The sequence below is a fragment of the Elaeis guineensis genome, chromosome 10, assembly GCF_000442705.2.
Source record: "Elaeis guineensis isolate ETL-2024a chromosome 10, EG11, whole genome shotgun sequence".
Classification (NCBI taxonomy): Eukaryota; Viridiplantae; Streptophyta; class Magnoliopsida; order Arecales; family Arecaceae; genus Elaeis; species Elaeis guineensis.
The window spans coordinates 31,552,329-31,566,231 of NC_026002.2; the positions used below are offsets into that span (position 1 = coordinate 31,552,329).

The window sequence follows — 13,903 nt, forward strand, 5'->3', positions numbered from 1 at the left end:
CTGATATTGTTTATACATTGACTTGGTAGACCCAAAAACATGTTGAATTCTGCCATCAAGTGCATGGAAATGAGTTATATTGATAAACCATCCACCGCAAGAAATATGGCAAGTGGTAGATTTCCTGGTGCGAATGCAACTTTTATCGAGTCATGTTGCAACAAAACATGCAGTTCTTAGTCTTGCATAGTGGGTTGAGACCAGTACAAATTAGAGAATAGCATATCATCAGGTCACATTTGACATCTGTCAAAAATTAATAAAGGTGGAGAAGATAATGGTCATAAATTTTATTCTTCAGACCAGACTCTTACCTGCATTCTTCCCACACTGGAAATAACACACACCATTGCAGCAAACATTTTTATCTCAGTCCAAATGTATTCATCGTTGCTAAACTTTGAATGCACCATATCTGCAATAAGATAACAAGAAGTTGGTGGATTTGTGTCACGTTCACGCATTATCTGCACTCTAGTTTGGTAATAGTGAGACCATTTGCTGACCATGTCTCCTTGCTTTCGGTTGATGAAATGGAATCTGAGTGACTTCTCCTTCCAAAGAATGCAGCCTGTTTTGGAACTGGAACATTCGCATCACTTGTAAGCATAGACACTACCAAAGACATGGATGGCCTGTCTGTTGGGAATTCTTGCACACATAAGAGCCCCACTTTAATGATCCTGAGCACTTCTGAGTAAGACCATGAGTCACCCAATGATGGATCGATCAACTCGAGGACTCTGTTTTCCTTCCACAGTGTCCATGCCTGATTCAATCAAAATTCAACAATAAAAGTTTGCATAAAAGTTCATGAATGGAACTTAGATAAGCTGATTGCAGCACCTGCTTCTCAAAAAGAATGAAAGAAAGAAAGAAGAGAGAAAAAGCAGGACAGGGAGGTATTCTTTTTGTGTTTGTTTTTCCTCGGTGAGGATGTGTGTCACATAATTCAATCATAGAAAGAAAAGATCATGGTACATAAAGAGAACTAACTTGAATATATACTTACATATCCCAAGAGGTTCAGACCTTTCTCGTTGTCGACAAAATGATTGTTCCTCTTACCACTCACAACTTCTAAAAGCAAAACACCAAAGCTGAAGACATCGGATTTCTCCGAAATCTGCCCTTCCATGGCATACTCAGGGGACATGTAGCCACTGCATTTCATTGTTCAGAGCAAATGGTTTAAGTACCTAGAAATTGAACCTAAAATAAATAAAAGTAAACCTAATCATATTGATAAGTTGCATTCTTGGCATTTATATCACTGCTTTGTCATCATAAGTTTAGAAAAGCTACAGTGACATCTTAGAGGAACTGTGTGATCAGCTTGCACAATATGTTGCAACCAACGTGTCTCAGCTGATCGGTACAACTCTCCGGGAGGTCCGGAGTTTGACTGAGGATGATGGCATAACCCTTATCCACCATTATTCTTCCAAAAAGGAAAACAGAAAAAAAAAAAAAAACATGATTTGTTTTGCAATATAGAATTGAAACCAAGTATCAGCATATTCAGATGAAAACTTCTCTAGCATTTTATGTGGAATGTAAAATGTACATTTCTTGCAAGCTTATATAAACTAGAAAGCATTAGTTTGCTTGAGTTTTAAAAAAAAAGATACATAGTGCATGAAAACTTATGAGCATGATTTCCTCAAGAAAGAAAACTTATGAGCATGACATGCACATGCTCCTAAGAATACCAAACAAAGAGGAAGTTTCACTAATCTAATAACTTACATTGTTCCAACAACTCTATCCGTCCTTTCTAAACTTTGATCTCTACCAAAAATCCGTGCCATGCCAAAGTCAGATATTCTGGGATGAAATTGTTCGTCTAATAGAACATTGCTCGCTTTCAGATCTCGGTGAATGATCCTTAATCTAGAATCTCTGTGAAGGTACAGCAGCCCCCGAGCAATCCCTTCAACAATGTTGCAGCGGCTTTTCCAGTCTAATAGAACTTTCCTGGTTGCATCTGACCAAAAAACCATATGAACATATTATCATTACATTAATTGACTTATATAAACTAGCTTAAATAAACCTAAGAATGTTGATTACAAAATTTGGAAAAATATTAGAGCTTCTAGAATATAAAAGGAAACATTTTTTTTTTCAAAAAAAATCATGTATAATTCCTTACAGATGAGAATTTTAAATGAAGAAAACTAGCTAAACAGTTGAAAATATGTTTTATGTTCTCTATCACGATCTGTTTGGCCATGAGAAAAGTTAATTGGCAAAGAACATAATAAAATAACTTAATTAATAAAACAAGCTGGTGCATACATTTCAGCAAGTCTATGTCGACCATTATGTGTGTTTTGCATTGCGTATGATATTTTTCAAAGTAAAAGGAAATGTTTATGATGAGCAATCTAACCGAAGAGAAAGGCATCCAAGCTCTTGTTGGGCATGAACTCATAGATCAAAAGCTTCTCATCTCCATATATGCAGCAACCCAGAAGCCTAACTAGGTTCCTGTGTTGGAGCTTGGATATCAGTTCCACCTCATTCTTGAATTCCTTTAAGCCCTGCCCAGACCTCTTGGATAGCCTCTTCACTGCTATTTCTTGACCGCCTGGAAGCTTTCCCTGGTGACAGCATCACAAGCCTTCGAAACTTATCAAGTTCAATTAAAATTAGTTTAAAGAAATAAAAAGTACCTTGTAAACTGGACCAAATCCTCCCTCTCCAAGCTTATTTTCCTTGCTAAAGTTGTTTGTTGCTGCTATTATCATGTTAAAATCAAATAATGGTGAGTCTAGGCCACTGCCATCCTCCATGACAATTGTAAGCTCGTTTGCATATGGCAAAAGATTTCTTGTTTCCAATACGGGTGAAACAATGTCATTTTGTTCTTGTATTCTCCTTGCTGCTGACAAAATTCAAAATAATACCTTCAGAACAATATTTTGCTCCTAGATGATACTGGGAACATCTTAAAATCAAGAAATCTGCAAATTTTAGTCTTCAAGTAATTTGAGTATTATATTACTCTTTATGCAATAAAAAAGCAGAATTCCATCTTTAGACCTTTCTCATATAACCAGTTTGAAAGAAAACTCAGCTCAAGATCATAGCCATCAAATCAAATTTATAGCAGTTAATTTTCAGGAAAAGCAAATATTGACAATCATTCTCAGAAGTTCACTGGTTACTGAATATTATCTCACTCAACATATTTTACTGCATTTTATATAGCATGTTGAAACCAATTGTCAAACATGACCAACAAACAATCAAGAATGAAGGAGAAACCAAAATAAATTTCTACAGCAAACATAAAGGAAGGGGTCACTTTATGGAAAGAAAATGGCAACCTGTATTTTTATCACCTTTACAGAGTGCAGATGCTTATGAATCCACCAAAACGAAAGAAAAAATAAGTATTCAATCCAATCTTTCTGTTTTTTTGAGTTATGGTCAGTACGAAAGGAAAAACAGAACATCAAGGACTGTATCTGTACCCAAAATCAATTCAATTGAATGCCAAGTATAGAGGCTCTAAGATAGATACAGCAAGAGAACTTTTTTTTTTTTTTTTTTTTGAGTAAGTATTGAAAGAGAGATTGTTTGGCTTACCTATTCGTTTCCTGACATACTTCACCAACAGATATGTACTGAGAGACATGATGTTTCCAAAGAGAATCTGAAGTTGCTACAATAACAAGCTTTGTATTCTGGCTGTTGCAACACTAGACTTCATCAAATGGCTGCTCAATCCTCACCCATGTCATCCTGAAGCAATATACTCCCTCACGATCTTGAATTCTATCAGACAATATATGTGGATTAGACTTAAAACGCGGAAGGCTACAGAAAGATACATGGAAGAATAATTGAGTTTAGAATGATTAAGATAATATTTCTTTTAAATATGTTCCTACTAATCAGGGGCCGAAGGAGATTCAAATGTCAGAAATTTGAAATTTCATAATATCATTCTGTCATCATCTGTCCTTGTTGGTTTGGTATTTGTGAACAATAAAGCTTGAGACTTCAATTCAATACACTTAAGAGATAGATATTTTGACTTTGTATGAAACTGACAGGAAAGAAGTGCAGTAGAAAAACTGGATACTCCTATCCAGCTTCCTTGCGTCTAAAAGTTGAACATTACGTGTCCACCAAACAACTGATAAGAAATGGATGACTTCTAAAAATTCTGTTCCTACTCTTTGAATGTGATCCACCTTGCATTAGTCAACGCTGCCTCCAATCACCTTCACAATATATGTTTGCACAATCAAATATCTTCAAGAATCCAGAAAAATTTGGAGGTTGGTAAAAACCCCACAATCCAGATGGTATACTGCAGAACACACTCATATAAGTTTTTCCATTTATTTTTGAGAAGAATACTCTTTTATAAGATCAAGTGTTAGTAGGGTTAAAAGAAACATGGACAGAAAATTCGATCATGCGACGTAGCAGTTTTTTTCCCAATAATTTTGCTTGATCATCTTTCAGGATTATCCCTCCTTATTCTTCTTCATCTATTTTGTTCCAAGTACTTGGGGATGTACCATCCAAGATTCAAATCTAAAACCTACCACTTGCTAAAGTAATGAGGCCATGTTTTCTTTTAGATGCATCAAGAGTTAATGATTCCAACTCTTTTGAATCATTTGTTATACACCATCTATGAATAAACACCCTAGTTTCCTATGATTGGCCTAGAAATATATATTATTGGTCATTATTTCTAACGTGGTCCCACATCCGGAGGCTGCGGTACACAAGCGGTCCACCCTCATGCGTCCGCGTCCGCGTCCGCTGTACACAAGCGACCAATCCCTATATCGAAGGCTCCGTGCGATCTCCGCCACTCGTTTTCCTATCCCCTACCAACCGCGAGTGCAACAATTGGCACGACGTGTCGTAGCTTCCAAGAGCAATCCGATGGTCCCACCAAGTGGAAGGCCAGGGTTGGAGATGGGTTTGTTTCTGGCTCCCTCCGGACCCCACGTTGATCTGGCCACTTCAAGGCGTGGCTGGAAATCGCTCCAACGGCCATAAAAACATCGTCCACTCCACGATATAACTCCCCCTTTTTATTTTCATCAAGGGACATATGGATATTATCCATTCTAATTCGTGAATCTCATAATTTTATCTTTTAAAATATATTTTATATAAAAAAAATAATTTTTTTTTATATAAATTAAGATCTTTTTTGATTCACCATTATTGTAGAACTAATGTTCTCCTCTTTTTTATATCATAATAATTATTATTTTAAGGATGGATTAGTGAAGAGCCCCGCTGCAGATGTGGAGCCAATAGGATAGAGAGAAACCAACTCAACAATACCCAAACCAATAATATTGTACCATATCAACATTCAGGCCACATTAAAAAAAAAAAAAAAAAAGGGAAGCAAGTTTCCCAAACCTTCTCTATATGGATAGATACCAACACCCTCTCCACGAAAACAAGAGGTTATTTGGTTAGCAACCGAAATCAAAATGAGAATCAGAATCAGAATAGTTTGAAATCGGAATCAGAATGATCAAATCTCCCGAAGCGTTTAGTTCGTGATCGAAATCGGAATCGAAATTGGAATGAAAAATTGAATCCATAAAGGAGAGTAGGGATTGAGTTCTATATAAATTGAGCCATTTCCATTCCACTTCGAAATCGAAATCAAAATGGGACTCCTTTTAACCAAATAGTTCGAATGGGAGTCATCCATTTCGATTTCGATTCCGGACCCCTACTTCTTCTAACCAAAAACCTTCAAAATTTTTCGAATCCTTGGCAATAAATTTTGTTAGATAAATGTCTGGCCAGGACACCATCTCTCAAGATCTTTTCAGTACTGCGCGATGTAACAGGAAGAAAAAAAAATAAAACAAAAACAATCAAACTACGTGGATCAGCCACAAAAGAGCTTGCCTCCACGGCATACAAACTTCACTATGAAAAGAAATTTTACAAGAGAAGATCTCACCCTCAACCCTCGTACACCCAATCTCTCTCTCACAGAAAGTTTCTCCTCACAAAAGCTCTCTCTCTTGGAAGACCTCTCTGAACCTCTGAAGCGACCGCTGTCCAGAAGCCTCATGCTCCTTCTCTCACAGCGTCACGCGGCTCTCTCTCTCTCTTCACAGGTTTGTGGTATTTACGTCGGGAAAACATGCCATAGGTTCTGTTCCCGTGAGAAAAACCAAGCCCCCACGACCACCACACCTTCTGTTCACCGATCAAACTCTTTTAAAGGGCTTAATCCCGTGTTAGAAACTGATTAGGACTTTTAATCAAGGCAAAAAAATCATTTCGAACCGTTGGATCATGACCCGGAGCTCCTTGGGCCGGTACTCCAGTCCATGGAATAGTGCCGTGGACTGCGAGAAACGGCTGAAAAATGCCCACACGGTCCACGCGCTGGGCCGTGGACCACTTGGTCTACAGTGGACCAGGGTACAGGCCCCAGGCTCGACGCCTGAGCCTGCGCTTAGGCCTGAGCCGGCCCGTGCACACAGGATTGGGCCAGGCCGCACGCCTGGCCCGTGCGCTGCTGCATGCTGGGATGCGCCCCACCGTGCGCGGCCACACTGCCGCCGCTTCGCCGGCCCGCCACTGGCCGCCGGTGGTCCTCCACCACCTCGGATTGCATGCCGACTTCAAAAGCACATATCTTCTCCGTCCGAGCTCTGTTTGGGGTGATCTTGATCTCGTTGGACTCCATTTTTTATTGCGAACCTCGTTGTTAGCTCAATATAGATCGAATCTCAAGATATCAAATTCTAACAATCTCCACCTCGACTCGATATTCGGTCTCCTCCTAACTTCGAGAGCTTCTGGATCTCCTCGCCTCCATGCCCTAGGACAATCACCTGCTGATCATAGATGGGCAAACATGAAAGTCGAACTAGGCCGCTCGATCCCATCTTCATCATTTGCTGTGCTCCTCCTGATCTGAGACCTGCTCGGGGCATCATCCTGCGGCAATAGGAATCTCACCTTGCGACATTGCCTCTCGTCCTCCCGAATCTCCTGTCTCATGCCCAATCCACCTTCACCTAAAGCTCCACCTCGCTCTGGGCTCCACCTGGCTCCCAAAGCTCCACCCACACTGAGCTCCCTGTCAGGTAATAATGTCCTCTGCTCCCCTTTTTCCCCTTCAGCACAATCCTATCGTCGCGAAGCACTTTCAGGATTCCTCCACCAGCTACCGTCCTGTAGCCTCTTGAATCCAATCTGCTCAGTGAGATAAGATTCCGTCTGAAATCGGATATGTATCGGACTTCTCCCAATCTCCTCGCTGCACCGTCATGTGTCCTCCAGCTGACCGTCCTAATGTCTCTGATCACACAGCTCGATCCATCCGGCAGATTTACAGTGCCCTCACTGTTCTTCAGGGAGTCAAACTGCTCCTCTCTGCAACATACATGATGGGTGCATGCAGAACTTAATATCCACTGTTGGGAAGAAGTAGATATATCATCAGATATCTCCAAAACATCTCCATCTGAATCGCTGCCGACTATCGCTACAGCAACCTCCGTCCAATTTTTTAGTTGAGAGCAATCTCTGGCTAGATGCCCGAACTCCTCACACTGGTAACATTTGGTTTTGCTCAAGTTCCTCCTGGACTTAGACCGCCCTCATCGCGATCTTCTGTTGCTCCGTCTATCACCTCCTACTCCTCTACAAGCCACCAAAGCTGAGCTACCACCACCTGAGCTTGAAGCTGGGTTCTCCCTCCTGAGAACCTCGTTCTGGAGTATCACCACGGTGACCTCATCCATCTTGATGGTGCTCTTCCCCACTAGAAGAGCAGTCACCAAGGACTCGTACGAAGGTGGAAGCGATGCTAGCAAACCCAATGCCCTGGTCTTCTCCTCAACATTCTCACCAACGCTGAAGAGATTGGTGAGGATCTTCTGGAAGTGGCTTAAATACTCCTGTATGCTTTGTCCCTCAATCATCCATAATTGATAGAACTGCCTTTAGAGAAAAAGAGCATTGGTGAGAGACTTCACCATGTACAACTTCTCGAGCTTCGATCACAGCACCGTCGGAGATGTCTCGCTCAGCACATGGATCACTACCTCATCCGTTAGATACATACGGATGGTACTCACCATCTGTATCTGTAGCCATTTCTAATCCCGCACCTCCATGGTGGTCGGCTTCTCCTCGCACAAGAGAGCATCGATCAACCCCTGTTGGATGAGCACATTCTTCACCCTTGCCTGCCACAAGGAGAAATTGCTCTTACCATCAAATTTGTTGATCTCCATCTTGATTGTTCCTGTCTTCTCCATCTTCAGTTTTGCTCACCATCTTTGCAATCTGCGTCCTTGTACTGTCTCGCTCTGATACCACTTGTTGGGAGGATGTCTGGCCAGGACACCACCTCCCAATACCTTTTCGGTACTCGCGATGCAGCAGGAAGAAAAAAGAAACAAAATAAAAACAATCAAAATACGTGGATTAGCCACAAAAGGGCTCGCCTCCAAAGGGCATGCAAACTTCACTATGAAAAGAAATTTTACAAGAGGAGATTTTACCCTCAACCCTCGTACACCCAATTTTTCTTTCACAGGAAGTTTCCCCTCACAAAAGCTCTCTCTCTTGGAAGACCTCCCTGAACCCATAAAGCGACCACTGTCTGCTGTCTAGAAGCTTCCTGCTCCTTCTCTCACAGCGTCATGCGGCTCTCTCTCTTCATAGGGTCTGTGGTCTTCACGCCGCACGGGAAAACATGCCACAAGTTCTGTTCCCGTGAGAAAAACCAAGCCCCTATGGCCACCACACCTTCTGTTCACCGATCAGGCCTTTTTAAAGGGCTTAATCCCGTGTTAGAAACTAATTAGGACTCTAAATCAAGGCAAAAAATCATTTTGGACCGTTGGATAATGACTGAAAGCTTTCTGGACCATCCGATCATGCTCCGATCCATGGAATAGTACCATGGATAATGAGAAATGACTGAAAAATGCCCACGCAGTCCACGTGCTGGGTCGTGGACCACCCGATCCATGGTGGATCGGGGTATAGGCGCAGGCTCGACGCCTGGGCCTGGGCTTAGGCTGGCCTGTGCACACGAGATTGGGCCGCGCCCCGCGAGTGCACTTGGACCGGCCGTGCGCCCGTGCCTAGGCTATGTGCCCTGCACTGGGCCGCACCCTGCGTGCCTGCCCGTGCGCTACCGCATGCTGGGCGGCGCCCTGCCACGTACGGCCGCACTGCCGACGGTCCTTCACCGTCTCGAATTACGTACCGACTTCAAAAGTACGTATTTTTTTCGTCCGAATTTCATTTGAGATGATCTTGATCTCGTTGGATTTCGTTTTTCATCACAAATATCGTTGTGGGCTCAATATGGATCGAACCTCGAGATATTAAATTTTAATAAATTTATTTTAAATTTTAATTGATTATATTAGTGTGATCGGTGCCTCAGAGATTATCGTCGCCTCCATGTTTCGGTGTCGGCTAGCGTGATCATGGTCATTCATTGATAGATCAATTTGACTGACGGGCAGGTACTTTCCAGGGGCTGGCTCTTGGAGAAGGTACAGGGTTCAAGTTCGGCGCAGCCACTGCTAATTTGGTATGCCCAGTTCATCTGCATAGGCTAACGTGGAAAAGAATCAAAAGATCCCACTAGTTTATCCCGCTAGGTGGAGTGCATGGTGGCAATCCAAGTGGGTTCACAGTACCATAAATTTTTTCAACTTTTAATTTTTTTCAAATGCTCGTATTATTGGATGCCCAAAATCAAATCGGACTTGCTTGTGTCGTGTCTTTAAGCATCCAACGGTGGAAATTGCACCAAGTAAGAACAGGGATAGCTGGTACCACATCATTGGGAATATATTCGAATCTTGACGGTAAAGTGACTTAAAGAAGATGAAACTTTTAATTAGACTAGGTACATCGTTGAACTGATGGACCAATGCAACTGTGATGCAACGTGCACGAGCGCGCGTACATCGCTTCCATTTTGTCCAAATCCGGTCCAACCAATAATTTCTTTTCAAAAATGGCCGGGAATGCTGGTGACTAATGGGTTAAAGTGCCCATCAGTCTCCAATTTCATCAAAAAAGAAAAAAAGAAACTGGGAAAGCTTAGAGGACTAAAAGATTGATATTTGTTCTCCAAGTGAGATGTAGAGTTGACGAAAGATATCAAGACAATAGATGAGGGGAGCTCGGGTTGGCGATTAATATAAAATAACAAAATAAGCCCGGCCCTTCATGCAAGTTCTATGTCCATTGCCTTCTAGCTAGTCCAATCCAGGGTGTTAGGGCAGGGAATCTACTTGGCTATCATGGTTTTGAACATAGCATGTCATAGAAATGTTAAGCTATTTGTATATAAAATAATATGATACACAAACTTATTAAGGTAGATATTATGACTGTTATTAAAATCCTATGGCCTGGAAAATTGTCACCTAACAGTTTCAATTCTTCAACTAACATGTTGCTATTTCTACTAAAAAAAAAAAAAAAACTAACATGTGACCATATTGAATATAAACCGGAATATTAATTCGTTAGTGTGCCTTTGGCTTTCACAACAAAATGATGATATTGTATGATTTTGCCATGCCAAGAGCATGATTTGTAGAGTGAAATTAGTTTCACACATCAAAAGTCATTGAAATTGTAACTCTCTAAATATGTTAAAAAAAATTACACTCTTTACTTTTATCATTCTATATTTTTAAAACAATATAATAATTAATATATGTTTAATTTTTAAAAATATAGTTTTAACTTAACATTTAAATATTAGCTATTTTAAAACTAGAGGGAGAACAAATCACAAATTTTGAAATTAGAAAGATCCCAAGTCCTCTTTAGGTTTAGAATTGAAAAGGCCAGGTAGCACCATTATTTTGCAAGTACTATTCTTATTTTCTTATCAAAGAATATACCGTCGACAAGATAATCAACACCCAAATTTTTGACTAAAAAGATGGTTATGAGAAGAATGAAAGTTTTATCTTATATACGGTGGCAAATATCATAAAAGTAGTACATCCGTGCATCATTACTTGTAAAACAGAAATTTTGAAAAATATAAGATGCGTTTATGAAATGTCTCACGTCCAAGGGGCAAGACTCGTCTTTTAGAGGAAAGGATCCGGCATAAATGGGAGCATCTGCTATGAGGTTTCTATACCCATCTTCTTGCTGTTCCCAAGGATCGGAGGAGGAGGAGGAGGGGGAGGGGGAGAAGGGAATAGAGGGAGAGAGAGAGAGGGATGAAGGGATGCGAGGTGTGTGAGAGGGTGGCTTGAGACCAGGCGAGGCTGTGTTGGGAGTGCGACGCCAGGTCCACAGCGCCAACTTCCTCGTCGCCCGCGCCCTCCTTTGCCGCAGATGTCAGTCCCGTATGTCCTGCCTAGCCGCGGGCCCCGCCTCGCCCCCACCATCTCCGTCTGCCACAGCTGCACCGTTCACCTCATTGTCGGACGTAAGCTCCCGCCGCCGGAGGAAGGTGGCTATGAAGGCGGCCGTGGAGAAGAGGAGGAAGGAGGAGGAGGAGGAGATGGTGGATATGGAGAAGACGAGAATGGTCGTCGATGTTGCCGTCGCCTGGAGCTCCTCCACCAGTGAGGATTGATGGTAATCTTTCCCCTAAAATGTTATAAATTTTTTTTTTATATAATTTTAATATTTAATCGATAGTAATAAATTAAATTTTGGTTGATTATATCTTTGGAGTGACCAAGACAGTTATATTTATCATAGAAGATTTTTAAATAATTTATTTATTTATTTATTTATTTATTATTATATATTGATGATATTGCAGTAAAAAATATGTTTGGGATTAAAAAGTCAAAAGGCTCATGCTTAACAGAATTTGAGATAAAAGGATTTGTGTGCAATAAAGAAGATTGGGTATAGAGCTTTATGGAGATCGATGCATAGTTAAATTATTCTTATCGAATGATAAAATATATCTTATAAAATAATTGATGGTGATCTACTTACGAGATACAATGAATCACTTTTTATTTTTGAGTGCATTTTAGCGGAAGAAAATTAGGGTTGAATCCGAATTAGTAAAATCCAGATGTATTGAAAATCAAAAAATTTGATTTAAGCAATCTTTGCATAATCCTCTTCCTAAATGCTTAAGGTACACTTGAGTTCATTTAATTAATGCTCTCATTTTTCTTTTCTAATTTGATATTATTTAGATGAAAGGAATCTTATTTTGATAGATGAGAATTACCATCACTTTCATGATGAAATAATTGGGATGCTTAGGCATCCTTAGATGTAACTCTTCACATAATCCATTCATCAAGAATTGTCTCCCTTGCAATCACTATCAAATCATATGTATCTTTTCATTAGAATTCATTCGGGGTGATGGTAATTTCAAGGATACAACGCTTGATGAATGAATAGATCATATGAAAGGATGCATGCAATGAAAAAATACCTAAGCATTAAATGAAAAGGATGCCTAAGCATCCAATCATACGCATTCTTTCCCATGAGAAAGGAATTATATTTCTAATCCATAGAACAACATCCCTTTCTATCCAAATAATATCAAATTATGAAAGAAAATTAAGAGTACTAATTGAGCAAACTCATGCACCTATTAAGCATTTAAGAAGATGATTGTGTCCATATAAAAGAGAATTGAGATTATTTCAATCAAATGTGTTGATTTTTAATAAATTTGGATTTGATTAGTTCGAGTTTGACTCTAATTCTTATTCATTAAAGTGCACTCTAAGGAAAACACATGTAGTTCATTATATCTTGCGAATAGATCATCATTAACTATTTGCATTAATAATGAATTCTATTCTAAAAAGAACATGTCTGTAGCATGCCTCGAACCGGATAAAATCAAAACTAGATTTATTTATTTATTTAGTATGTGCAAAAAGTTATTAATTGAATATTAAAAATAACTTATTAAAATTAAATAAAATAGATTTATAATATGTTAGGAGAGAAACTTTCAACAATTTTAGAGTAGAGAGAAATAAATATAAAAATTAAATCTTATATTATGTAGAAAACCAGTTATTTGAAAGTCTAAGGTTTTATATTTAAAAGGTTTGCACGTAGATAGATATCTAATACGAAATTTTAAAATTTTAAAATTTTGAATTAAATATTTTATTAATAAATCAACAAAGAGTCATCCACTTGGAGTGGTAGTTGATTCTTCGATGCTGGAGAACGCCACTTATGCAGTTAGTCAATCTATATATAAATTTTTTGCTAATATTTACCAGATATGTATATTTCTGCTCATGATTTCATTCTCTTATGATCGCTCAAATATAGGAGATTAATTGCATTTTTTTCTTTTTTCCTTAAGTTGTATTTTAATTTACATTTGTTATGCTGAAGAGAAAAAAAGGAAAAACAGGTAATATACTAGAAACTACGGATGCTTATTATTTCTTTCTTGATTTGTCTTTGAGATCATAATTTAAATTACAACTGTCTATATCTTATTCTTCCATATTTTCCTCAATTTATTGTGACAAGCGATCAAAAATATGTTTATTTTGTACCTTTGTAGACTTTTCTTTCTTCCATATGCATGTCTCTTCTAACCTTATGGGAAAATACTTTTCGTGATATGGAAATTCATCTCTGTTTTTGAAGATCTAAACCTGATCATCTTGGCTCAGGTTTTCCGTGAAGTTGGTGGCTCAGGTCATGGACTGCCACCCTAATCTCAAGGGACGAGATCTTTAACTTAGATCCTTGTTAGTTAAAACGGATCTTTAATGGATTTATTATAATTCATAATTTAATAAACAGGTTGATCAAGTTGACTCATTTATGACATGAATCTATTTGTTCTAAATCCAGTCCCACTTATCTCAGGTCAAACAGGTCAAACTAACGTCGGTGAACTGGGTCATAGATTGACAAC

At 39.3% G+C, this 13,903-nt stretch overlaps 1 protein-coding gene across 4 annotated transcripts; it reads right to left on the reverse strand.

Annotated features, from left to right (window-relative positions):
• Positions 1–194: 194 nt before the first annotated feature.
• On the reverse strand, positions 195–4,014 carry LOC105052678 (G-type lectin S-receptor-like serine/threonine-protein kinase At4g03230). 4 transcript variants are annotated; one of them, XM_010933581.4, is made up of 7 exons: positions 3,903–4,014; positions 3,598–3,786; positions 2,679–2,890; positions 2,396–2,606; positions 1,750–1,987; positions 1,013–1,163; positions 195–769 (listed from the first exon to the last, which is right to left on the reverse strand). In XM_010933581.4, the coding sequence occupies exons 2-7, from the start codon at positions 3,644–3,646 to the stop codon at positions 464–466; spliced, it is 1,167 nt and encodes a 388-aa protein (XP_010931883.1). In that variant the 5' UTR covers positions 3,647–3,786; positions 3,903–4,014; the 3' UTR covers positions 195–463. The 4 variants fall into 4 exon arrangements, with proteins under 4 accessions (XP_010931883.1, XP_029122693.1, XP_029122692.1 ...); XM_029266860.2 differs by lacking the exon at positions 3,903–4,014 and having other exon boundaries at positions 195–415; positions 507–769; positions 3,598–3,853; XM_029266859.2 differs by lacking the exon at positions 3,903–4,014 and having other exon boundaries at positions 2,679–2,887; positions 3,598–3,854.
• Positions 4,015–13,903: the final 9,889 nt, after the last annotated feature.